Here is a 27,091-nt window from a genome sequence, read left to right as displayed (position 1 = left end):
AATCGGCGGCAATAGCACCATCCGATTCTGTGCAACGCAGCACAGATGCCCGAAAGTAGTTCCTACACTACTTTTGGTGACTTTGGGGTTGATTTGAATAGACATCTGTGCATTAACCTGCACAGATGTCTCACAAATAACTCCCGAAGTCGGACTGCGTTGCCGGTTTGAAATTGTGCGAGTTCAGCTGAGCATCATTTCTAACCTGCAAGCAGTGTGAACCTGGACTGAGTGTTAGAGCATGAAAAACCACTAGACCATTTAAATTAATATTTATTTCCAAAATGTCTTTCAGGACAGCACCCTAGAGATCATGGCACCTTATCAATTAAGTCTTTAATAGGAGGCCTCCACGATGCTTCCATCAGTTTTTTGTGTTTCGGTCAGCTGGAGGAACACCTCTGGTGGGAGCCATGATCTCTCAGGGCTTTTTTGGGAGACACAGGTTCTCACCTGTTAAGTCTTTTTTGCTGGGAGAGTGATCCTCCCACTTACCTCCTGTTGGACGGTCCCGTGGGCTCCCTCTCCCTCTTCCGTGCTCGGGGAGAGCCTGTACGCCTGGGAGTGCTGCTTCTCTTTTTCTCTCAAGACAGGCAGTTGTCCTCTGTTCCCCGCTGGATGCCTGCATCGCGGGATGGAGGAGTGGCCACCATTGTTCTGGTGGCCGAGGAGTGCCTCGGCCACGTTCTGTATAGGAAGAGGCAGCACTTCTGGGTTGGCACGCGGCGTCATTTCCGGCTGCAAAGCGCAGGGGGAGAGGGCAGGGTCACCTGGTGCCTTAAGTTCCAGGTCAGCGCAGCGGTGTTTTTAAATCTGGAACCAGCGTTTCTCTTCACCACGCGTCCGCAGACAGCTATGGATAGCGGTACAGCGGATAAGGGTGCAAGCCAAGGCGCCAGCAAGGCTAAGGTAAGGGACTGTGTCCTCTGTTACTCTCTGCCTTTTTTCCTGTGGGGGGTTACTCACCCTTCCCCCACCCACCCCCCATCTCCCTGGGAATGTTATTTGCAGTGGCTAGTGTTAGCATATCTGCCTAGCAACAAGGGACCTTAGGTGGTGGTGGCTTGCTGGGCACATGGAAGTAAGATGTTGTCTTTCCTAGTGCACCTGGGTGCCTTATCTGTGCTGTGTAGCAGCCTTTTAAGCGTGGTTCCTTGTCTCTTTTCTGTTTGTCCAGGCCAAAGGTTCTGCCCAACCTGTCAAGAGAAGGTGCCCTGTCTGCAAATAGAAATTAAGCGAAGTTTGGACCAAAACGCTTTGTGCAGATTGCATTGCAAATCTAGTCAGGGAGGAGTCTCCATCCATGTGTGGCGATTTGGCTACAACCATAAAGCATGAGCTCCGGGCCACCTTTCAAGATTTTAGGTCAAACCTAACCCAAAGGCGGCTCTCAAATAATAATAGGGGGTCAAATATCCCATGGCACTTCCCAAGATTACGTTTCCCCTCGCTCCAGATGAAACAGATTCGGAGGAGGGAAATGAAACAGATGCCGCTTCTAAGTACAAAATGTCGCTAGAAGAGGTTGGAGGACTCCTGAAAGTAATCCATGCTACTTTGGGGATAGAAGAGCAAAAGAAGGAACTCTCCCTGCATGACCGCATGTATGCTGGTCAGTCCATTCAATTATCACAGATATGATTTAAAAAAAATGGCTGGAACATTCTTTTCCCGGGCTCACAAGAGAAGATTTCCATTTGAGGAACATCCTGACTCTATATGGAACAAGGTTCCAAAATTGGACTCTGCCTTTTCTCAGGTCTCAAAGTCTACGGACCTTGCCTTTTGAGAATATGGGCACTCTAAAGGAGCCCATGGATAAAAGGATGGACCTGCTTCTTAAAAGAACCTGGCAATCAGTGATGAACAATCTAAAACCGGCAATGGCAACAACCTGTGTTGAAAGGAGTTTAGATCACTGGGTTAACCTGCTGAAGGCCCATGTTACGGCGGATTCCACAAAACAGGAGATTCTAGACTCCTTTACAACTTTGTCTGTAGCAATATCATATATTGCAGATGCTTCAGCAGAATCTATTCGCATGTCAGCCGCTTTAACTAATTCTGCTAGGAGGGCCTTGTGGCTGAAAACTCGGCCAGGGGGTGCTGCATCTAAAAACAAACTGTGTAGTATTCCTTTTGCAGGAGATTTGCTGTTCGGTTCAGAGCTAGAGTCCATTCTTGACCGTACGGCAGATAAAAAGAAGTTGTTTCCGGTTAAGAAGAAACAGGTGCAGACCCGTAAGTGTTTTTTTTGGCCCCAAAAAGGGCAGCAGGAAGGAAAAATGCAGAGCAAGAGGAAGCCATGGTCTTCCCAGAAGCCCAAAGGTAGGAGTGGAGTGCTCTTCAATCCTCCTACGACCTCCGGAAAACCGCAAGGAGTTTCTTCCCCAGTGGAGAGCCATTACGTCAAACCAGTTTATTGTGAATATGCTCTCCCAGGGATACGTGATAGAATTCACGGAAGAACCTCCAAAAAGATTCTTGATGACAAACGTCCCAAGGGATCCGGTCAAGGCTTTCGCCATGAAGTCCCTAATTCAGGAACTGAAAACCCAGAAAGTCATTGTTCCGGTCCCGACAGGGGAGTTTTTCCAGGGTTTCTACTCGCATGTATTCCTTGTTCAGAAAACTTCAGGAAAGTTCCGCCTCATCCTGAATCTCAAAATGCTGAACAAATCAGTAGAGTACAGAAGGTTTCGGATGGATTACATTTCCTCAGTAAGAAACCTCCTGAATCAAGGGTGCTACATGGCATCAATAGATTTACAAGATGCCTACCTCCACATTCCTATTGCTGCCAGGTCACTGAAATATCTGAGGTTGGCACTGAAAAAAGGGAAGAAGGTGGTACATCTGCAATTCAGAGCACTCACGTTCGTTCTGTCATCATCCCCAAGGGTGTTCATGAAAATAATGGCCGACGCATAGGCGCCTCTGCGCTTAGAAGGAATCTCAGTGATTCCTTATCTGGACGACCTGCTGTTTTTTGCACAAACCAGAGAAGATCTTCAAGAAAACTTGGTCAGAGCCCGTGTTCACCTAGAATCCATAGGGTAGATCTTAAACCTTCAAAAATCAAATCTGATTCCCTCACAGGAAGTGTTATTCCTGGGTTTCAGTATTAACTCTTTGGAGCAAAAAATATTTCCTCCAGAAGAAAAACAGAAAAAGTTGGTACACGTGGTGTCACTGCTACAGTCCAATCAGATTCTGTCCATCAGGAAGATCATGTCAACATTGGGAACCCTGACCTCTTCCATACTGGCAGTTCAGTGGACAAAGCTCCATTTCAGACCTCTGCAAATTTTTCTTTTTTAAAATCCTGGGATCACCAGCAAGATTCACTGGATTCACTAGTGAAGATCCCCACAGCGGTGAAAAGGAGTCTGGTGGTGGAAGAACCAGACAAGATATTCAGAAGGCCTGGTATGGTCCTTCCCAACCCAGGTAAGGTTAACAACCGATGCCAGCTCCTGGAGTTGGGGGGCTCACATGAATGGTCGGTGGGCCCAGGGCTCGTGGTCCACAAAAGAAGCACTGAGGTCCTCAAATTGGAGGGAACTAAAGGCGATAGAAATAGCCTTACTGACCTTTGCAGAAGAAGTCCAGGGACAGCATACTCGGATCCTGTCAGACAACGCCACGGCGGTGGCCTACATAAACAGACGGGGGGGAACCAGAAGCAGAGTTCTGCAAGACCTAGCAAGAGGCATTCTAAGTTGGACAGAGCTCCATACTCTATTCCTCAGCAGGAACCAGGTATTCGAAGCGGAGTGGCAATTGAATCCAGAGGTCTTCCATTTGATCGCGAAGAAACGGGGGCGGCCAAGAGTGGATCTCTTTGCGACTTTTCTCAAGTGTCCCGCTTCTTCTCCATGAACAGGAATGAGTCATCACTGGGAGTGGATGCTCTGGGTCACAATTGGAAATTTCAGCTTATCCCTCGGGTCATAACAAAAATCCGGAAAGAGGATACTACAGTAATCCTCATCACTCCCTTCTGGCCCAAAAGGCCTTGGTTTTCATCCCTTCTACAGATGCAACTAAAACCATATTGGCACCTTCCGTTAAGACAAGACCTCCTATTCTAAGGTCCTCTGCTTCACCAGGAAGTAACAAAGCTAAAACTCACGGCTTGGCTTCTGAGGAGCAACTCTTGAGGAGAAAAGGTTTCTTGGATAGATTGGTGGCTACCCTCCTATCTAGCAGAAAAAAGGTTACAAGAGCAATATATTCCAAAGGCTGGAAAGTCTTCAAATCCTGGTGCACAGCATACGGCAGATCATCAAAACAAATTTCCTCTGTTCTGATTTTCCTGCAAGATGGAGCGGACAAGGGCCTAGCGGTCAGCACCTCAAGGTTCAATTTGCTGCGCTGGGGGTATTTTTGGAAAAATCCATTTCATCAGAACCCTTAGTGATTAGATTCTTCAAGGCTCTCACCCGATCTAGACCAGTGGTGATCAAAAGTTGTCCAGTATGGGACTTATCAGTTGTTCTACAGGCCCTGACCAGGGATCCTTTTGAACCCATTAATTTAGCCTCCCTGAAATTAGTTACTTTGAAAACAGTTTTTTTAGTGGCTGTTACAACAGCTCGAAGAGTCAGTGAGCTGCAAGCCTTATCAATCAGGGAGTCTTTTTTTTTTTTTTTTTCAGACCAAATTGTTCTGAAGACTGATCCTAATTTTTTACCGAAGGTCGCTTTGGTCCAGAATCGAACCCAGGAGATAATACTTCCTACGTTTTTGTTCTAATCCATTGGGTAAGAAGGAAGAAGAATTCCATACCTTAGATGTTAAAAGAGCAGTCTTGAGTTACTTGGAAACCACTAAAGACTTTAGATGTTCAGACGCTCTATTCATTTTATTTTCTGGTAATAAAAAAGGAAGACAAGCTTCCAGAGGAACCATAGCCAGATGGTTGAGATTGGCTATCTCAGAAGCCTATTCCCTTACAGGTCAAGAGAGTCCAGTGAGTATCCGGGCTCATTCTACAAGAGCTTCAGCGGTGAGTTGGGCAGAAAAAGCTGGTGCCGCCCCCGAACAAATCTGTAAGGCAGCTACTTGGACAAGTCTGACAACCTTTACCCGTCATTATAGGTTAGACCTCATGACGGCTGGGGACCGGGCTTTCGGAAGAAAAGTCTTACAGGCTGTTGTCCCACCCTAAATGGAGTAAGTCTCAATAATCCTCTCAGGTGCTGTCCTGAAAGACATTTTTGAAAAATGCAAGTTAGACTTACCGGTAACTTGTTTTCCAATAGGCTTTCAGGACAGCACTAACCCGCCCTATTTATGCTGTTGCTGTAATACTATGATACAACTGTCGCTTATGTGTTGCAGCTGGGGCTGGAGGTTCTCTACAAACTGATGGAAGCAACGTGGAGGCCTCCTATTACAGACTTAATTGATTATGTGTTTCTTGTGTGAGGAGGAGCCATGATCTCTCGAGTGCTGTCCTAAAAGCCTGTTGGAAAACAAGTTACCGGTAAGTCTAACTTGCATTTTTTTCATTACTGCATGCTTCTGTGTAAAACTGGGCAACACACAATCCTTTACAGACTTTATACTCTCATACAAGCAATGGTTCCACCCTGAAAGTTTGTAGCTTGCTGGAAGAATCCCCCTATTCTTTGTATTTTTATTTATTTTTTTTTATTTAGGTTGGAGCATGTATCGTCAATCCTGAGAACAAAATTGTTGGTATTGGATACAATGGAATGCCCAATGGCTGTCCGGATGATGCACTTCCGTGGGCAAGAACAGCAGAAAATAAGCTTGATACAAAGTACCCCTATGGTAGGAAATGGCACTCATTTTTAAGATTTTGAGAACTCTGTTCAGTTTCTCAGTTTCTCTATGTTCTCCTAGTTGCAGTCACTGTTAAATATATATGTATGGGGCTGAATGAGTCTTACAGTCTCTTTTCAGTGGGATGGACTAACCTCTGCTAGCACTGTAATCGTTGGTGTCCTGCCTCATCCTAGGATGCACACAGTCTAGTCTTAAAGTGTAGTCTGAATGGACACACAGAGCTGTGACTCGGCTCCAGTGCCCCCATAGGAAGCTGCCTGCTGTGGGGGCACGCAATAGGAGGGAGGGGCCAGGAGCAGCAAAGAGGGATCTGGGCTGCCCTGTGCAAAACAAACCTGCAACAGTAAAATCAGTCTGTAAAGGATTCTTGTTGTATTTACTGTGGAACCTAAGGGATTAAACCTCTGCATTGTGTAAAAAAAAAAAAGGCTGCTTGATCCTGTCCTCTCTGATCCTCCTCTTCTTACACTGGCTCCAGAACTTCCCCTGATAAGAGAGAGCCTTTGGAGTCAGGCTGCACATGCTCAGTTTGGTGTGTATTGCTAGAGAGCTTTTTTTTTTTTTTTTTCCTTGGGAGAGTGAATGTGATCAGCACAGGGCCAATCAGCACTGTCCAGACAGAGGGTCAGGGGTCCTGGATCCTGAAAGGACAGTCAGTGCAGTATGAAAACTCCTCCTACAAGCTTTACTAGGAACTGATAGAAGTCACAGGACTGCTATATGTTGCTGATGGAAAAAGATATTTAGCAGTTTATATTTACGAAATTAATTGCATTATCGTGTACTGTGGGAGACCAGATATAGTGAATGCAGGGTCCTAGGTTTAGTAACACCTTTAAGCAGTATTACTTATATAACAAGGAGGGAGAATGTGGGGTCTCAAAAAATGTTATGGGGTGGAAGACCACCTTCTTCAGCAAAGTCCACCTTTTTTTATTAAAAAAATAAAATAAAAATTATATATATAGTTGTGCTCCTAAGTTTACATACCCTGGCAGAATTTATAATTTCTTGGCCATTTTTCAGAGAATATGAATGATAACACAAACGCTTTTCTTTCACTCGTTGTTAGTGTTTGGCTGTAGCCATTTATTATCAATCAACTGTGTTTACTCTTTTTAAATCATAACAGAAACTAGCCAAACGGCCCTGATCAAAAGTTTACATACCCCAGTTTTTAATACCATGTATTGCCCCGTTTAACATCAATGACAGCTTGAAGTCTTTTGTGGTATTTGTGGATGAGGCTCTTTATCTTCTCAGATGGTAAAGCTGCCCATTCCTCTTGGCAAAAAGCCTCCAGTTCCTGTAAATTCTTGGGCTGTCTTACATGAACTGCACGTTTAAGATCTCCCAAGAGTGGCTCAATGATATTGAGGTCAGGAGACTGAGATGGCCACTTTTACTTTATTCTGCTGTAGCCAGTGACAGGTCGACTTGGTCTTGTGTTTTGGATCATTGTCATGTTGGAATGTCCAAGTACGTCCCATGCGCAGCTTCCTGGCTGATGAATGCAAATATTCCTCCAGTATTTTTTGATAACATACTGCATTCATCTTGCAAACAATTTTGACCAAATATCCTGTGCCTTTGTAGCTCACACATCCCCAAAACATCAGCAATCCACCTCCGCGTTTCACAGTAGGAAATGGTGTACCTGTCCTTTATAGGCTTTGTTGACTCCTCTCCAAATGTAGCATTTATGGTTGTGGCCAAAAAGCTCAATTTTGGTCTTATCGTTCCAAATGACTTTGTGCCAGAAAGTTTGAGGCTTGTCTCTGTGCTGTTTGGCGTATTGTAAGCAGGATACTTTGTGGCATTTGCATAGTAATAGCTTTCTTCTGGCGTCTCGACCATGCAGCCTATCTTTCTTCAAGTGCCTCCTAATTGTGCATCTTGAAACAGCCACACCACGTTTTCAGAGAGTCCTGTATTTCACCTGAAGTTAGTTGTGAGCTTTTCTTTGCATCCCGAACAATTTTCCTGGCAGTTGTGGCTGAAATTTTAGTTGGTCTAGCTGACCGTGGTTTGGTTTCAACAGAACCCCTCATTTTACACTTCTTGATTAGAGTTCGAACACTGCTGATTGGCATTCTCAATTCCTTGGATATCTTTTTATATCCCCCTCCCTGTTTTATACAGTTCAACTAGCTTTTTCCGCAGATCCTTTGACAATTCTTTTGCTTTCCCAATGACTCAGAATCCAGAAACATCAGTGGAGCACACACACACACACACGCACACACACTAATTACAAGCTAACAGATCACATGTGAGGATGGTTACCTATAATAGCCAATCAAACCCCCTTTGTGTCAACTGTGTGCATGTTATCAGGCCAAAATCGCCAGGGTATGTAAACTTTTGATCAGGGTCATTTGGGTAGTTTCTGTTGCCATTATGATTTAAAAAGATTGATTATAAATGGCTTCAGGCAAACCCTAACCATGAGTGAAATAAATGTTTTTGTGTTATCATTCATATTCTATGAAAACGGCCAAGAAATCATAAATTCTGCCAGGGTATGTAAACTTTTATAAGCACAACTGTGTGATTGATAGATAGATATATAGATATATATATTACACATTTTTGTCCTTCTTCCTTTTTTTTTTTCTTTTCTTTTTTTTATTTCCCCCTAAATGCCAGATCCGGCTTTAGAGCAGAGCTTATTTATAAAGAATAATATTCACGCAGGCGTTTTATTGCAGGAGATAATGTCTGTAATGCAATACACATCCATTCACACTAGCGAGTGCACGTGTATTGTGAGTATTCGTCAGGAAGCTAGTTGTCCATTAATTGGACAGAGTATAATTCCCAATCTTCATTAAATTGGTACAATGCCCAGCGGGTGTGCAGATGCGTCTCGGTGCACATCTCTTCGACATGTATGTGTTCCTTGATCATCTGATCGAGGGCGAATACTGCTGTGCAAAATGTAAGCACATTGTTTCCCTGGAAGCCCAGGTTCTGAAACTAGGGAAGCAACTGTCAACATTGAGAAGACTCTCCATACTAAAGCAGAGTTGGGATCATACCCGACAGGGGCCAGCACAGGGGTAGGTGGAGACAAAGAGGTGCAGGCACCAGAGTAGATGGGTGACACTCAGGAAGGGTAGAGGGGATAGAGTCAGGGAGGCCGGTCCTGGGCTGGAACATCCCAATAAGTACACCCTGTTGCGTGATATTGGGGAAACCAGTCGGGGACCAGCATTGCTGGAGCAGAGTGATGCCCCTAGCTGCCAGGGCAAAAAACTCCTCCGCCAGTGAGGGCAGGGGTAAAGCCAAGGGTAAGGAAAGACGGATTCTGGTGGTAGGGGACTCAATGTTTAGGACAGAGAGGGCAATTTGTCACAAAGACCTGAAGTGCTAAACTGTATGTAGTTTACCAGGCGCTTGGGTTTGGCACATCAAGGATCTGGTGGACAGATTATTGGGAGGGGCTGGGGAAGACCCAGCTGACATGGTAGACGTTGGGAAAGATCCTGCAAGCCACACAAAACTTAGTAAAGCACTAATCAGCTGCGTGCGTTAAACACGTCTCATACGCGTGCAAAGTTACAAACTTAAAAAGGATTACGCTGCGCTAGAGTGTGTTAGACATGCTACTAAATTATAGCATGATAGAACAACTGCGTCTAAATAAACGCATGTGGGTGTGTGAAACACAATACCTCTACAAGGTAAGCGGACCTAATAATAGATAAATACTCTGAATACAAATGTGAAAATTGACAAATGCATATAAAACGCATCAAAAGTATAAATGCAAATTCAAATGTGAAATAAGACAGATTAACGTATCAGTGCATAGGTACCAATAAGCATAACTGAATCACAGCATTACTAGATGCAGTGCAATGAATAAATGAATATAAACGTGCAAATGTGCCAATATGCATAACTAAATGACAATATAGCTCAAATGTGCAAAATATAAAAACGCATAAAGTGCAAATAAATATATATATATTTATTTGCACTTTATGCGTTTTTATATTTTGCACATTTGAGCTATATTGTCATATTGTAAATTAACAAATCCAAATTGCACCCTCAGAACAACCAACAAGGAGAAAAGTATGCGACCGGACAAAACTATGAGGCTTGTTCACTAATGCCAGAAGTCTGGCTGACAAGCTGGGAGAGCTGCTGTTGTACGAGGAGGATTTGGATTTTGTGGGAGTTTCAGGGACTTGGCTCAACAGCACTCATGATTGGCTGGCAACCATTCAAGGGTATTCCGTATATCACAGAGATAGGGAGGGTAAAAAAGGGGAAGGGGTATGCCTGTATATCAAGAATGTACAAGTGAATGTGAGGGATGACATCACTAATGGAGCAAGGGAGGAGGTGGAATCCTTATGGGTAGATCTTCAAAGGGAGAAAACCAAGGGGAAAGTAATACTGGGAGTATGCTATAGGCCCCCTAACCAGAGGGAGGAGGGGGAGCCGGACCTCCTATCACAGTTTGGAATGGCGGCAAGGATGGGAAGTGTCATTATAATGGGGGATTTTAATTATCCAGACAGACTGGGCAGAATAAACCGTGCATTTGTCTAAGACTTTCCATTTTCTAAATGTCTTGCAGGACAATTTCATGGGTTAGATGGTAAATGCACTAACAAGAAATAAAGTGTTACTAGACCTACTGATTACTAACAATACAGACCTGATCGTGGATGTGGAAATACGGGGCAATTTGGGAAACGACAACTACAGGTCAATTAGTTTCAGCATAAATCACATAAATAGGAAACACAGGGACAATACAAAGGCTCTGAATTTCAAAAGAGCCAACTTCAAACTGAGCTTTTTGCTAGAAGATCCTAAATGGGATAAAATCCTAGGAGCAAAGAACACGGAGGAAAAATGGGAGTGCTTTAAGAGCATACTAAATAAAGGTATTACCCAGTGCACCCCAATGGGAAATACATTTAAAAGAGCTAACAAAAGTCCTGGGTGGTTCTAAAAGTTGAAGGCCTTCAAAAAATACAAGGGTGAGGGGTCATCGTCAGCATTCCAACTTTACAAAGAATGCAACAAGAAATGTAAGTGTGCAATCAGGGCGGCTAAGATAGAACTCAAAAGGCACATAGCAGGGGAGAGTAAAAAAACAAACAAAAAAAACCAAGAAATTCTTTATATAAATGGTAAGAAAGGGAGGTCAGAACACCTTGGCCCCATAAAGGATGATATATAGAATATGGTTACAAAAGACGGAGAGATGGCAAAGGTTTTGAATTTCTTCTTCTCCTCAGTCTTCACAAGGGGAAACGGGGATTCAGTAACCAAGACTGTAATGTTTATCTTCATAACACATCACAGGAAGCACTCTCATGTCTAACAGAGGATAGAATTAGAAATGGACTTGAAAAACCTAACCTTAGAAAATCACCGGGATCAGATGGCTTGCACCCGAGGGTCCTTAAGGAGCTCAGTCAAGTGATAACCAGACCATTGTTCCTAATTTTTATGGACAGTCTACTAACTGGAATGGTACCAGCTGATTGGAGAAAAGCCAGTGTAGCACCAATATTTAAAAAGGGACAAAAGATATATCCCTGGGAACTGCAGAATAGTTGGCCTAACATCAATAGTCTGCAAGCTCTTAGAGGGGATGATAAGGGACTATATACAAGATTTTAGTAATAAGAATGGTATTATTAGCAGTAATCAGCATGGATTCATGAAGAATCGTTCTTGCCAGATCAATCTATTAACCTTCTATGAGGAGGTGAGCTGCCATCTTGATAAAGGAAGGGATGTGGTGTATCTGGATTTTGCAAAGGCATTCGACACAGTTCCCCATATATGTTTACTGTACAAACTAAGGTCTGTCGGCATGGACCAAAGGGTGAGTACATGTATTGAAAATTGGCTGAGGGGGCGAGTCCAGAGGGTGGTGGTGCATGGGGAGTACTCGAAATGGTCTGGTGTGGAAAGTGGGGTCGCCCAGAGTTCTGTCCTGGGACCAATCCTATTTAATCTAGTCATAAACGATCTGGAGGACGAGATAAATGGCTAAAATAATGCATAATGTAAATGTAATGTAAAATAATGCATTTGGGTGCCAAAAATATGAATGCAATGTACTCGCTAGGGGGAGCATCTCTGGGGGAATCTAGGATGGAAACGGACCTGGGGGTCCTACTAGATAACAGGCTCAGTAATAGCATGCAATGCCAAACTGCTGCGAGCAAAGCCAGCAGAATATTGGCATGCATTAAAAAGGGGACTCCAGAGATAAAACAATAATTCTCCCACTCTACAAGACTCTGGTCCAGCGGTACCTAGACTATGCTGTCCAATTCTGGGTACCAGCCCTCAGGAGGGATGTGCTGGAACTGGAGAGGGTCCAGAGAAGGGCAACAAAACTAATAAAGGGACTGGAGAATCTAAGCTATGGGGAAAGACTACAAGCATTGAACTTATTCTCTCTGGAGAAGAGACGCTTGAGAGGATTATGATTTCACTGTACAAATACTGTATGGATGACCCCACAATAGGGATAAAACTTTTCCGAGCAAGGGAATTGAAAAGACACACGGCCATTCACTAAAATTAGAAGAAAATCGGTTTAACCTTAAACTTTGTAGAGGGTTCTTTACTGTAATGCCCTGTACACAATGTAAAATGTGTGATAGGACCTTGTTGTCGGAAATTCCGACCGTGTGTAGGCTCCATCACACATTTTCCATCGGATTTTCCGACACACAAAGTTTGAGAGCAGGATATAAAATTTTCCGACAACAAAATCCGTTGTCGGAAATTCCGATCGTGTGTACACAAATCCGACGGACAAAGTGCCACGCATGCTCAGAATAAACAAAGAGATGAAAGCTATTGGCCACTGCCCCGTTTATAGTCCTGACGTACGTGTTTTACGTCACCGCGTTCAGAACGATCGGATTTTCCGACGACTTTGTGTGACCGTGTGTATGCAAAACAAGTTTGAACCAACATCCGTCGGAAAAAATCCTAGGATTTTGTTGTCAGAATGTCCGAACAAAGTCCGACCGTGTGTACGGGGCATAAGAGCGGTAAGGATGTGGAATTCTCTTCCACAAGCAGTGGTTTCAGCAGGGAGCATCGATAATTAAAAAAAAAAACAACTATTAGATGGGCACCTAAAGGACCATAACATAGAAGGATATACAATGTACTTTTACCATAAAAGCGCATGGTGATGCCATTCATTGTCAATGGCACCAAAACGTGGCAAAATAGACACTTTTTTTTTGTGGTAAATGATGCTTGAAGCTTAAGGCTATGTTTCCACTATTGCGTCCCCAAAGTCGCGCGATTTTGCCGCAATTTTTTTACCGCGATTTGAAGCAATGCCTGTATCTATGGACCTCAAGTCGCATCAAAGTGGGACCAAAGTAGTGCAGGAACTACTTTGAAGTCGCTGCGACTTGAAGTCGCACAGATATGAACGGTACTCATTGGAAATCATGGGAAACAATTTGTCATGCGACTTTTCAGTCCCAAGTCGCATGAAAAGTCGCACTAGTGGAAACAGAGCCTAAAGGTGCAAGTGCTACTTTGGTGCATTTGTCCTGTGTAGAGTAGCCCATTGAGGTAAATAGGCTGTCCTATGTGTGTAGCGCAGAAACGTGGCATGATTTTGCGCATGTTTGTGAAACGCTATAGTGTAAATTCAGCCATAGCTGCATCTGCACAACTTTTGTGTACATTTTTGGCATTTGTCAGTACCAAAGATGGCCAAAGATCTTGAAGCCAGAAAGATGTCAGCGAGGGTGTTCGCAGATTTCCCATACCTGGAATGGAAGTAAGTAGAATTGTAATTTATACTATTTCAATACCGGGCATTTTTACCCCCTTCCTGCACAGGCCAATTTTCAGCTTTCAGTGCTGCCACATTTTGAATGACAATTGCGAGGTCATGCAAAACTGTACCCAAAGTACATTTTTATCATTTTTTTCACACAAATAAAGCTTTCTTTTGGTGGTATTTAATCACCACTGTTTGTTTGTTTTTTTTTTTTTTTTTTTTTGCTAGATAAACGAAAAAAGATAATTTTAGAAAAAAGAAAAAACATGTTTTTTTCTTTGTTTCTGTTAGATAATTATTTGCAAAGTTTTATATCTATCTATCTATCCTGATGTACTGACGGCCTATCTCATTTGTTGAGACCCAAAAATGTCAGGTCAGTACAGATATTCCCCAAATGACCCCTTTTTGGAATGTACAGTCCAAAGGTGGGAGGCATGGCAAGCCTTTTTTTTTTTTTTTTTTTTTTTTTTTTTGTACGTCTGTCATAATTTTCTGGAAAATGAAGAAATGGAAAAAAAAAATATATTTTTTTTTCTAACACATTTTGACCAGAGCAATATAATTTTACCATAGTAATCTTGTACTGTACTACTCTGGGGAAGTGATCAGTATTTATTTATTTTTAACGTTATGGTTGCTTTATAGCAATTAATTTTATTGCTATATGCAAGAACTTTACTGAATGAAATCGATTCATTCTGTTTGTTTTCTTGTGATTAGCTGTGATGTGTCCCATTAACACAGAGGGATGAGAGGCTGGCCCAGGCCTCATTATGCCATAGGCTGGGCGGCAACGGGTTAAAGAGGAAGTAAACTCAAATGTTTTACTTGTACCTACAGGTAAGCCTATAATAGTAAGGCTTACCTGTAGGTACTGTGAATACAGTATCTCACAAAAGTGAGTACACCCCTCACATTTTGTAAATATTTTATTATATCTTTTCATGTGACAACACTGAAGAAATTACATTTTGCTACAATGTAAAGTAGTGAGTGTACAGCTTGTATAACAGTGTAAATTTGCTGTACCCTCAAAATAACTCGATACACAGCCATTAATGTCTAAACCGCTGGCAACAAAAGTGAGTACACCCTTAAGTAAAAAATGTCCAATTTGGGCCCAAAGTGTCAATATTTTGTGTGGCCACCATTATTTTCCAGCACTGCCTTAACCCTCTTGGGCATGGAGTTCACCAGAGCTTCACAGGTTGCCACTGGAGTCCTCTTCCATTCCTCCATGACATCACGGAGCTGGTGGATGTTAGAGACCTTTCACTCCTCCACCTTCCGTTTGAGGATGCCCCACAGATGCTCAATAGCGTTTAGGTCTGGAGACATGCTTGGCCAGTCCATCACCTTTTACCCTCAGCTTCTTTAGCAAGGCAGTGGTCGTCTTGGAGGTCGGTTTGGGGACATTATCATGTTGGAATACTGCCCTGCGGCCCAGTCTCAGAAGGGAGGGGATCATGTTTAGCTTCAGTATGTCATAGTACATTTCGGCATTCATGGTTCCTTTAATGAACACTAGCTCTCCAGTGCCGACAGTACTCATGCAGCCCCAGACCATGACACTCCCACCACCATGCTTGACTGTAGGCAAGACACACTTGTCCGTCCCCCCCCAAATAAGTGAACCAAATAAGTTTTTATCTTGGTCTCATCAGACCACAGGACATGGTTCCAGTAATCCATGTCCTTAGTCTGCTTGTCTTCAGCAAACTGTTTTGCGGGCTTTCTTGTGCATCATCTTTAGAAGAGGCTTCCTTCTGGGACGACAGCCATGCAGACCAATTTGATACAGTGTGCGGTGTATGGTCTGAGCACTGGCAGGCTGACCCCCCACGCCTTCAACCTCTGCAGCAATGCTGGCAGCACTCGTACATCTATTTCCCAAAGACAACCTCTGGATATGGACTCTGAGCACGTGCACTCAGCTTTGGTCGACCATAACGAGGCCTGTTCTGAGTGGAACCTGTCCTGTTAAACCTCTGTATGGTCTTGGCCACTGTGCTGCAGCTCAGTTCCAGGGTCTTGGCAATCTTATAGCCTAGGCCATCTTTATGTAGAGCAACAATTCTTTTTTAAGATCCTCAGAGAGTTCTTTGCCATGAGGTGCCATGTTGAACTTCCAGTAACCATTATGAGAAAGTGAGAGCGATAATACTAAATTTAACACACCTGCGACCTTGTAACACTAACGAGTCACATGACACCAGGGAGGGAAAATGGCCAATTGGGCCCAATTTGGACATTTTCACTTAGGGGGGGTGTACTCACTTTTGTTGCCAGCGGTTTAGACCTTAATGGCTGTGTGTTGAGTTATTTTGAGGGGACAGCAAATTTACACTGTTATACAAGCTGTACACTCACTACTTTACATTGTAGCAAAGTGTCATTTCTTCAGTGTTGTCACATGTAAAGATATAATAAGATATTTACAAAAATGTGAGGGGTGTACTCCCTTTTGTGAAATACTGTATCTCCCAAACTTGCACATTGGCGTATGCGCTCTGAAGGTCCGGCTTGCCATGCCGGACCTTCAGAGCCCGTGCTGTAAACGGCGGCTCCTGCCCGATTGCTCGGGAGTCATGTCATCACGGCTCCAGCCACTCAATGCCGGAGCCCGCGAACCCGGAAGAAACACACCGGGGAAGGTCTCAGCGGTGTGCGGGCGCCGCTGGAGGGCTTCATTCTAAGGTAAGTGTTTCATAATGAGCTAGTATGTGATGCATACTAGCTCATTATGCCTTTGTCTTACAGGTTTTTTTTTCCCCAGGGTGTACAACCTCTTTAAGTTAACATTTGTGTACAGTTCTAACTTAATTAGTGCCTAAAATGACAATTGTAGACTAGTTTTTTATCCTAATATCAACCCTAAGGCTAGGTTCACGTTCGCTAAAATGGGCTTCCCTAAACGCCAAAGAGGCTCATGTGCCTTTTTGAGTATTAAGTCGTGCTTTTTTTTACTCTGAATTTGTTCCATCTGCTAGCTGCATTTGGGGTGCCACTAACAATGACTGGCACCTCGAGCACGGCATGCATTTTTTGCACGTTTCGTAAACGTTGCATATTACAGGCTTTTGCGCACATTCAGGAGTGGTTCACACCTATGCAGTTTCCGGCGACTGTTTGCTCGGGCACAGCAGCCCATTCATTTGGATTTTTGCTGTACCTCCATAAAATGTAGGGAAAAGATCCCTGCACCTTTGCCAAAAACACAGCTGCAGGGAAACCGCATAGCACAGTGCGGTTTGCCGTGTGTGGCGATTTAATGGCACCCCCACGCATCACCTAAGCAGTAGCATGTTTTTTTTCTGTGGATGCGGGAAGGCGTGCAATTTCACACCATCCTTTACCAGATCAGATGTAAACCTACCTGCAGGTAACGCTTAGATGTGAATGCAATCTAAACTTTGTAAAATGTTACTATTCTTCTAAACAGTGTGTATTAAAAAAAACAAACAAAAAAACAAAAAAAAAAAAAACACATGCTGGTTACTAGCTTGTTAATTTAGACATTTATTAGGTTGTGTTCTTTGCCTGCAGGTCTCCAGTATTCATATATGGTGAGTTGCAAAGCAGAATGATTCTGTGTATTTACCCCAAACTCACAAATCCATGGTTTAAGCTTTTCCATTTATTTCTTGACTTGTTGTTTTTGTTTTTTAAATCTGCACTGTCTTGCATATCAAAAGTAATGGCTGTCAGTGTTCTAATGGTGTGTAGAGAAAGGCCTGACGTGTCTGGGAGCAGAGTCAAGTTTATGTGGAAGGTCTACTCTGTTGAAAGCTGTGTAAAAACGAAACCACAAATGCCTCTATATTTCTTTTTCCTTTTTACATCAGCTGCAGTCTTTTTCTATTATATCATGATCGAGTGCCTTTCCATTTCTTCTCTCACGCACGATAGCTTGATGGATGCATCAAAACAATCTTAACCAAATTTTGTCAGAACTGGGGGAGGAAGGGCTTTCTTGCCCTTTAAATAAGCACTTCTCATTTATTCTCCTTCCAAACTGCTGAAATAGAATTTGTGCTCTGGTAAAAATGAGCTTATTTGTGATGTTCTAATATTTCACGAAGAGCCCAGCTGCTGCCCCTTATGAATCTGCTATGTAGATGAAATGGGATTCTGCAACTTTCCAACTATAGGTTTTATATTTTTATTTCTGGTAACTTCTTTATAAGGCAAATTGTTTGTCTCCAGGAATTGGCCACACAGGCTTTGTAAGCCTAATGATTTGTCCTGTGCATAGTCTGATGAGGATTTGTGTGCCTTTACAACAGAAACAGATGATGCCATGGAGCATTTGCAAGTTCAGCAGCAATCTTTCTTTAGAGTTGGTCTACGGCTGGAAAAAAAAAACTCCTATGTAATGTTTTCCTCAATTACTGTGCTGAATAAGTTGAAGCTCCATTCTGTTGCTATTTTGAGTATGTGTCTATGTAAATAAGTAGAAAGATTAATAACCTTTTATAGTTTTAAGAGGCAATCCAATTTTTGTGCACGTGAGAATGTTCCTACAGCTTTTTCTGTCCAATTGTGACTAGCTAACATCTTGGATTTACTGCATCTTGGGATGCAAACCCCAAACAAGACAGAGCAGTCTGCCCTCCTCTGTTCCTCCCAGTTTTTTGTTCCTTTCGTGTCATCCGACGCACTCCCAAAGCATACATTCCTGTAGAAATGCTGAAGCGACCACCGGCTGTAACCATGTCAAGTCAGAGCAAGAGAATGTCACCAATGCTTTAACCAGTGATCACATCGTTACAGCAGATTGCAACGTTTCGGAGCCACATGCCTGATGAAGGGGTCCTCCTTGGCTCCGAAAAGTTGCAATCTGCTGTAAGGATGTGATCACTGATTAAAGCTTTGGGCCCACTCTGGAGATCCTTGGTGTGCTGGTGACATGCTCTTTGATGTCATCCGTTCGGCCCTAAACTTCATTGTCTTCACTGTGCTCATCTACATGCTGAATGCAGGATTTGCTGCACTTCTTCCCATCTCTCCTGGTCCCTGATGTCATCTGCTTGTATCTCAGCTGCCTGTTCTTCAAAAGAAGCTGGTGTTGGCTATGCTCACTGTTGGCTTAGCCCTATTTAGCCCTATTTATGTTCATGGACGTCTCTCCTCTTATGTCTCTGCTCCCTCAGCTGCTCTACGATGCCAGCCTTAAAGTGTTACTAAACCCACAACAGTAAAATCAGTCTGTATATGCAGTAAAGCATGCTTGGTTTACTCACTGTGGAACCTAAGGGGTTAATTCTCTACATTGTGTAAAAAGGCTGTTTTATCCTGTCTTCTCTGATCCTCCCCTTCTTCCTCTGTCACTGATCCATCTGCTGATAGAACAGAGCTTTGGGGGCAATCTGCACATGTTCAGTTTGGTGTGTATTGCTAGAGAATTTATTTTTTTTCTTGGAAGGGTGCATATGATTAGCACAGGGCCAATCAGCACTGTCCAGATAGAGGGTAAGGGGCCCTGCATCATTATAGGACAGTCAGAGGAGAATGAAAACTCCTCCTACAAGCTTTAACCGTGCTCGGCTGGACACTGATGGTAATCACAAGACTGCTATATACTGCTGATGAGAAAAGGTATATTACTGAAATTATTTCATTTCCATGTACTGTGGGAGAACAGATATGAATGCAGAATCCTGGGTTTAGTAACACTTTAATGTCCTCTGAACTTCCAACCCCCATACTACAGATATTGTCTCCTTACCTTCTCTGTCTGGTAGAGGTAAAATCTCCAATCTCTCCATATTCTGCCTTCTGTGCCCTCCCAGAGTGATCAGTGAACTGTATTGTGGTGCTGTTTCCTGAGAATCTTTCACACCATCCCTTGCTTGATTTTATATTTCTGACATACCCATGTGTCATCCTGTTGACCATGTCTGTGATGTGCTTTATCTCCCCTCACGATCTACTCTTGTGCACCAAACAACCACAGTCGTCTCCCTTCCATCATCAGCTCTCTTACCCCCCCCCCCCCCCCCCCCAAACACTACATCAACTTCCCTCTCATCAGCTGTGGTACTGCCAACTGCCACTGCCATCTACAACATTCCTTCCTCTCCCCTCACCCCTACCCTAGACCCCTTTCCTTCTGTGCACAATAGAGGACTTCTTATAAACCATTCTTGTTCCAATAATCGTGAATGTACACAAAATACATGGTCAATTCAGACGACAGTTTCTTTATATCTGTCATAACTAACATCAAGTGAAGCTGAGGGCACATCAGTTGCCTGGTTATGTATGTAAAAAAAAAACAGTTTATACAATTTTGAAAGGCCTTTCTTCTGCCCCACAAATGCTGGCCCAGAAATAAGGCACTTAGGCAGGCCCTCTCCACAGTCTTCAATTCATTGTGTGCACCAATGTGACCTGCCTGCTTAACATTGTGTAATGCTTGGGTGTGTTTAGGCTCTGGGCTTCTCCAAATTAGAAAGTTAAAGCTGGAGTTCATTGGGGGGCTCCTGGGGTGGTCTCTATTTTAGAGGCATGTGCAAATGTCTTGTTTCATTGGTTTTCAATTATGACAGGGTTACTTTAACTTTGTCTTTTATTGCAATGAGTCTCTTAAAAGTCCCCTGCCGGACCCATATCTGTCTGGTCTGCATTGCGCATAGCAAGAAGATGTAAGAATTGTGCAGTTATTTAAATGGGAAATCTTTCTCATGATACCTCTCTCTCTCTTTTTTGGCTCATTTACGTATGTTATCGTTATTGGAGCCTTTTAACAATGTTTGCGTGGAATTGGTCTTTAAAGCAAAACTACACTGCATCTGAACAACATAAACCAAAAATGTACTATTTAATTCATGTTTTAAAATCCAAAGCAAAGTTTCCCATCCATCCATGTCTCTGTGCTTTATTTTGTTGAGAGATCACTTTAAAAAACACACCCTAGCATTTCTGGCAGTGGCCATTTTGACTAAGGGCAGATGATTCCTGTAGCATTTACTTTCTGGAGAAGGCCCCTCCTGAAGACTCCTGACATGACATAATTTTCCTAGGCATGGAAACCAGGAAGTAACTGAAGAAATGTGGAAAAAAAGTTTAAAACAAGTAAATATGATATCTATATTCCTATCTATTTATTAATGTTAGCAGAATAAGGATTAGAAATAATTAATGTTGATTGAGAGAGTTAAGTTACTATTTAAAAAAAAAAAAAAAACAGTTTTTGTGTTGACATTTTTACCTGAAAGCAATTTTGTGCTCCTTCCCTTCACTTCCCTTCCCTTTCCTTCCCTTCATTCCCTTCCTTCCTTCCTCCCTCCCTTCCTCCCTTCCTTCCTCCCTTCCTTCCTCCCTTCCTTCCTCCCTCCCTTCCTTCCTTCCTTCCTTCCTTCCTTCCTTCCTTCCTTCCTTCCTTCCTTCCTTCTTCTTTTTTTTTTTTTTTTTTTTTTTTTCAATCTTTGTATGTCCTGTCTTCATTGACACATGATTGCGTGCCATCTAGTGGTGTATTATATCCCTTATACTTTATCTTAACAGTTTGCCATGCCGAGCTGAATGCCATTATGAATAAGAATTCAGCAGATGTAAAAGGATGCGACATGTACGTTGCTTTGTTTCCATGCAATGAATGTGCCAAGCTAATCATACAAGCAGGTGAGTAATTGTAGAACTTAACACTCATTGAAAGCCGATTACAGAAAGCTGAGAGTTGAGTACATTTTACATTCAGGGCAGTGCCAGATGTGAAGAAGCTCTGAGTGCAGTTTCGGTATTTGTTTAGTACATAATATCACTTCAGATTGACTTTAAATGGCTATGCGCACTTTTGTATATTAAATGTTATGGCCATTTTGCGGTCCTGTAGTAGAGTAGCTATGTATTGGACAGTCTTTTATTGCCTTCATCCTAAAACAACTGATGCAATCTATATTTTTGTTTTAGGCATTAAAGAAGTGATCTATATGTCTGATAAGTACCATGACTCTCTAGAAATGAAGGCTGCAAGGTTCATGTTTGATCTGGCTGGTATCAAATACACGTAAGAGTAGTTTTTATCCTATAAGTGCATTTTTTTGGGTTTTTTTTTTTTGTTTTATTTTTCCTTCTTTGATCCGTATTTTTGTGCCAAATAAAGCAATATTGTGCGAAAAAACCTGAACAACCCATCCCCTCGCTTTGTTTAAATCCAGGCATAGACTGTTCAAATCTCGGCCGACTCAGCAGGGACTGGCTGAGATTCAAACCATGTATGAGAAGGCTGAATTGATCGATCAACTTTGGTACAACCAAACTGTCATATTTTACATGGGATTATTGCTAGCGGCTATATAGCCGAACAGAACTGCTAATTAATCTTAAAGTGATTGTTAAGGCTCGTTTTTTTTTCCTATAAAAATAATAAACATTTTATACTTGCCTGCTTTGTTGCAGTGGATTTGTACAGAGCAGCCCAGATCCTCCTCTTCTCGGGTCTCTCTTCTGTACTCCTGGCCCCTGCCTCCTGTTCAGTGCCCCCACAGCAAGCAGGTTGCTATGGGGGCACCCGTGCTTAGTCACAGCTCCCTATGTCCATTCAGACATGGAGCCTGGCCCTGCCCCCTCTCTCCCTTGATTGGCTAGCTGATTTTAATTGACAGCAGCGGGAGCTAATGGTGCCACAGTTGTCTCAGCCAATCGGGAAGGAGAATATCAGACGGCTGAGACATTCATTGATGTCGCTGGACAGAGACTTACCTTAGGTAAGTGTTGGGGGCTGTTACACACAGAAGGCTTTTTATCTTAATGTATAGAATGCATTAAGATAAAGAGCCTTCTGCCTTTGCAACCCCTTTAAGTCTGGCCAAATACGTTTTTTTTAGATTTTTTTTTTTTAATTTATTTATTTATTTATTTTTCAGCCACGAGTCTAAACAGATTTTCCCATCTATACTATACAGTTCGCATGAACGAATGCCCCTCTAGCCTATTGTATTAGATTGGCTGACATTTTTCCACCTGGCTCCTTTGATTTTTCAGTTGAAGGATATCGGGAAGGAGTGAGCTGACAGGGCCACCAACAAAGCGAATTTCGGCCGAGTCACCAGGTACTGGCTCAGGTTCAAACAGTGTATAGCCAGTTCAAAGGAGAAGTTGACCTTTGTGAACATGTTATATGGTCCACCCGTTTTTAGGGTGGAACATGTAACATGTTCCCAATGCTGCAGCCGCTGCCCGATTTTACCCCCCCCCCCCCTCCTCCTGTGATAGCAAGAGAAGTTCTCCATACTAGCTGTCACTTTTTGAAATCAGCGTGGCCATGCGGGCTTCCGCCTACACAGCCGCATCATTCATTAACGCAGCTCTGTGTGTGTGAATGAACTACAAATTCCGACATCCTTTGCAGTTGTCGGCTTGTAGTTGGAGCACTGTGGTGCTTTGTTGATTTTCTGTCAGTGTATCTGCATGCCTGTATGGGCACACAGATACACTGATAGATCTGCGGGAGACCTGCATGGCATCAGTGATCTGCTGGTTGCTGGTGCAATGCTTTACAGGCTCCAAATAAATGCATGCACATTTTTTTTTACCTGCAAAAAAAGTGCATTTTTTTTTTTTTTCAAAAGTAAACTTCTCCTTTTTTAAGCTTATTTGTGGAGACCACATATCCATTGCCACAAGAGGGAGGTGTGTGTGTGTGTGTGTGTGTGTGTGGTGTGTGTTTTTTTTTTTTTTTTTTTCATATGTAGACCTAAACTCAGAGAAGATTTGCTTTGCCATACGGAAGATCTAGAATTGTTCACTGCAAATTCCTTCTGAGAAACAGCAGTGGAATTCCTGTCCTTCCTAGACATTCTGAGCCTGTATATCTGTGGTGAGAGAGAGATTGTCTGAGGCACTGTTGCCTCTGACTGCTATTTCCATGAGATTTTGGTAACAGCACTTCCTTGCTGCTCACTGTTCTCATTCCAGAGAGTAACCTGTACCTAAGGACCTGCAGTGAAAGCATCTCCCTGCTTCTAATTCATTAATTCGGAATCTGTGCTCTGGAGTCATTAGACCAGAAGTCCTTGTGGTGCAGCCTTGACATGCGGAAGCTAAGCCCTGTTTCTAATAAGATGGCTAACCTCTACGGTGCAGAACATGGCAGGTGGAGGGGTGGGGGTGGGGGGGGGGGGGGTGATCAGCAGCAAGGAGTCTGTAGGCAATTTTAGTTACTAGTCCAATGGCTTGCACAGTTCAGGCCCTCCTTTTATTAGCTTCATTTTCCATTATATTGTCTAACAGGGCAGGATTGTTACACTAGCTGAGGTTAATTTTTTTTTTTTTTTTTTTCAAAAATACACTGTAGGTCTTTAAGTTTATAAATTTAAGTTTAACAGAGCAATAGGGAGGGGAGGGAAGGGGGGAACTGGTAGTGCATTTTGCACAAAGGAAAAAACTTTAGCAATGAAACCAACTCCTGGAGTTCAGTTGTTAGAAAATGTTTTCCTTTCCTGATAATTTATGATCTCCGTTAGCTGAAAAACACACAGCCTCAGCAACCCCATGTGTCTTTTTGTTTCAGTCTATCCCTTCTAAGGATTCTCTCTGCATGGGGCACTATAATTGGCTCCTCTAGAGAGAGCGTGAAGCCTAGGCAATGTATCTATCCCTCCCCCTCCCCTTTTTGTTTTTTTTTTTTTTTTTTTTTGTTTCTCATTTTACAGTTGGAAAACTAGTTTTGGCATATAACTAACCTATATATTTTATATTTTTAAGGAAATTTGTTCCCAAGAGAAAAAGTATAGTCATCGACTTTGATTCGATCAATAAGAACAGACCGGGTCCGACTCAGATGTGAAGACTTGTTGCATCCTTCAGTTATTGTCACACGATGTGACTTTGTAGCTGTCACCTGTGAGAGAATGTAAAGGGTTAGGTCTCTGTATTTCTCTACAAAGGGTATACTGGCTCATTTTTGCTGAATATTTTTAGTGACTGTCATCGCACAGATCTAACAAACTCCCGGTGGTGCCTTACCTTTGTAGTGTGCTTTAAAAATGTCACTGATGCCCAGATAATTAGTGCTGCTCAACGACTGAGACTTTGTTACACGTTTTGTAAATGAACCATGTGCTTTTATGGCAGGCATAGTAGTTGCTGCCTTGCTAAATGTTACACTTTAGTCACAAATAGTTGAGTGTTTTCAAAATAGGCAGATTCCTTACCCATCCCGGTAACAGTTGGGGTTCATGTACATGGGTTCTTTCTGCGTTTCCTCTCGGAGTTCCATTTCCCTAAAACATTTACTACTATCTAAATTCTATTTTGCTTGTAGTGTGAGGGACTTGGTTCAGGGGAACACGGTCACAGCCATTCATTTTTAGAGGATCTCTGACACCAATACTTCACACTTCCTACCTGTCCAATATCAACTTTTGTCTTTTGCCTGTGGTGTATGTTTGTTTTTTTTTTTTTCATTTTTAAAAACCTAAGTTGCAAACAGTAATTTCGTAGTAACCCATAACATGGAATCAGATTTCAGAAGTTTAAGGTGGAGATGCAGGTGTAATCCAACCATTTTTAGAGGTCTTGCAGACTGATTTCATGCCGTACTATGTAGTGTATGAGACAACTCCCAGCACTTGCAGATCTTGGGCTAATGGTTGGCTGGTAGATGTCTGCTGCTGCCCAGATATAAGTTTGACGATCACTGTAATCAAATTTGACTTCAATTTTTTCATGTCTTTGGTCAGGTTTAGGCCTGGTACACACTTTAATTTTTTTTAAATTTTTTTTTACTGTTCAACCCCAGTGGGCTGAACTAAAAAAAACTAAGGGGGGTGTTGTACTAACTATGCAATATTAGTACAGTGATCTCCCTGCTGTGCTATTGTGTTTGGACAGGGGGACCGCCTCCCCCCCAGAACACACTGGTCAGCGCTTGCAGCCATTGGCTGCAAGCGTTGGTCGGCTGCTGATTTTCCAGCATTCTTGTTCAACAGAAGCCATACACACGGGCCAAAAGTCATCCGGTAACTGCCGAACTGACTGTTTTCAGCCACTTTTCGACCCCTGTATACCTACCCTTGGGCTAGTTGGACTACAATAGTTCTGACTGGTTGTTATAGCTTACATTCGTTGTATGCTAAGCGGGCACATTATACTTCTTGGCAGGTTTTAAATCTCCTCTTATTTTAAGCCATTAACTTTTTATTTTTTTTAATAATTTTTATAACATTTGTTCTTAGTTTGTGTCTAATGGTAGGATCATTCTAACCATCCCTTTGTTCTGTCCTGTAAAGTAGTATGATACGTTTTTTTTGCAAAATGTCTGTAGATAAGTAGGTTTTATTACTTCATATATTTATATGCTTCTAATAAAATGTCTTATGCACTGTATATCATCTTTACTTTAATAAAATGTCTTAATTCTCTACTGTATATTAGTTTTACTCTGTTACCAATAAAATTATTCGTAATTCTATACTGATACTGTTGGGTTGCCATATAGATTCTGACAAAATCGACCTCTGAGTTCACAGAAGACTACAGAGGAGGCATCGGGTATCAATGAGCACAGTCAGTGTGTATTGAAGACTGCATTGAGCAATATTGATTCCCTGGGGACTTCTCTCAGAACTCCAGTTGAGGAACCCTGTGTGGTCCCAGGCTCTTGTATGTGATATCACCTGGAATGTATGAGAGGAGGGTTAACAGGGATCAAGTGGAAAAGGCATGTTACAACAGCAGCTTCCCTGCACTTCTCTGCATGTGGAGGAAAGCAACTCCCTGTGTGCTCATCTCAAGTTCGACCCACAATTCAGCATCTGTGCAAAAAAATATTTATTAATATTTATTCTATTTAATGCTGTTTGTTAACCCTTTCATGACTAAGCCTATTTTTGAAATTTGGTGTTTACAAGTTAAAATCCGTATTTTTTGCTAGAAAATTACTTAGAGTTCCCAAACATTATATATATTTTTTTTAGCAGAGAATCTAGAGAATAAAATGGCGATTGTTGCAATATTTTTTTATCACACGGTGTTTGTGCAGCGGTGTTTTTAAACGCAAATTTTTGGAAAAGGGACACTTTCATGAATTTTAAAAAATCCAAACAGTAAAGTTACCCCAATTTTTTTGTATAATGTAAAAGATGATGTTACGCCGAGTAAATAGATACCAAACATGTCACCCTTTATAATTGCACGCACTCGTGGAATGGCGACAAACTACGGTACCTATGAATTTCCATAGGCGACGCTTTAAAATTTTTTTACGGTTACCAGGTTTGAGCTACAGAGGAGGTCTAGTGCTAGAATTATTGCTCTCGCTCTGACGATCGTGGCGATACCTCACATGTGTGGTTTGAACACCGTTTACATATGCGGGCGCGACTTCCGTATGCGTTTTCTTCGCTGCGCGAGCTCGCGGGGACAGGGGCACTTTAAAAAAATTATTTATTTATTTAATTAATTTATTTTTTTACTTTAAAATTGTGTTTAAAAAAAAATTTTTTTTTTTTTACTTTTATTGCT

General features: G+C 42.4%; 1 protein-coding gene across 1 annotated transcript in view; it reads left to right on the top strand.

The window, feature by feature from the left end:
- The window catches only part of DCTD (dCMP deaminase), a 30,261-nt gene extending 4,265 nt beyond the window's left edge, over window positions 1-25,996 (top strand). The window contains exons 3-6 of the mRNA XM_073606887.1: window positions 5,667-5,802; window positions 21,131-21,247; window positions 21,536-21,632; window positions 24,332-25,996. Coding sequence (XP_073462988.1) covers window positions 5,667-5,802; window positions 21,131-21,247; window positions 21,536-21,632; window positions 24,332-24,413 — 432 coding nt within the window. The 3' untranslated portion in view covers window positions 24,414-25,996. The remainder of the gene's footprint in view (window positions 1-5,666; window positions 5,803-21,130; window positions 21,248-21,535; window positions 21,633-24,331) is intronic.
- The last annotated feature ends 1,095 nt before the right edge of the window (window positions 25,997-27,091 follow it).

The sequence above is a fragment of the Aquarana catesbeiana genome, linkage group LG01 (assembly GCF_042186555.1).
Source record: "Aquarana catesbeiana isolate 2022-GZ linkage group LG01, ASM4218655v1, whole genome shotgun sequence".
Taxonomy (NCBI): domain Eukaryota; kingdom Metazoa; phylum Chordata; class Amphibia; order Anura; family Ranidae; genus Aquarana; species Aquarana catesbeiana.
This window is presented reverse-complemented; position numbering and strand designations above follow the sequence as displayed.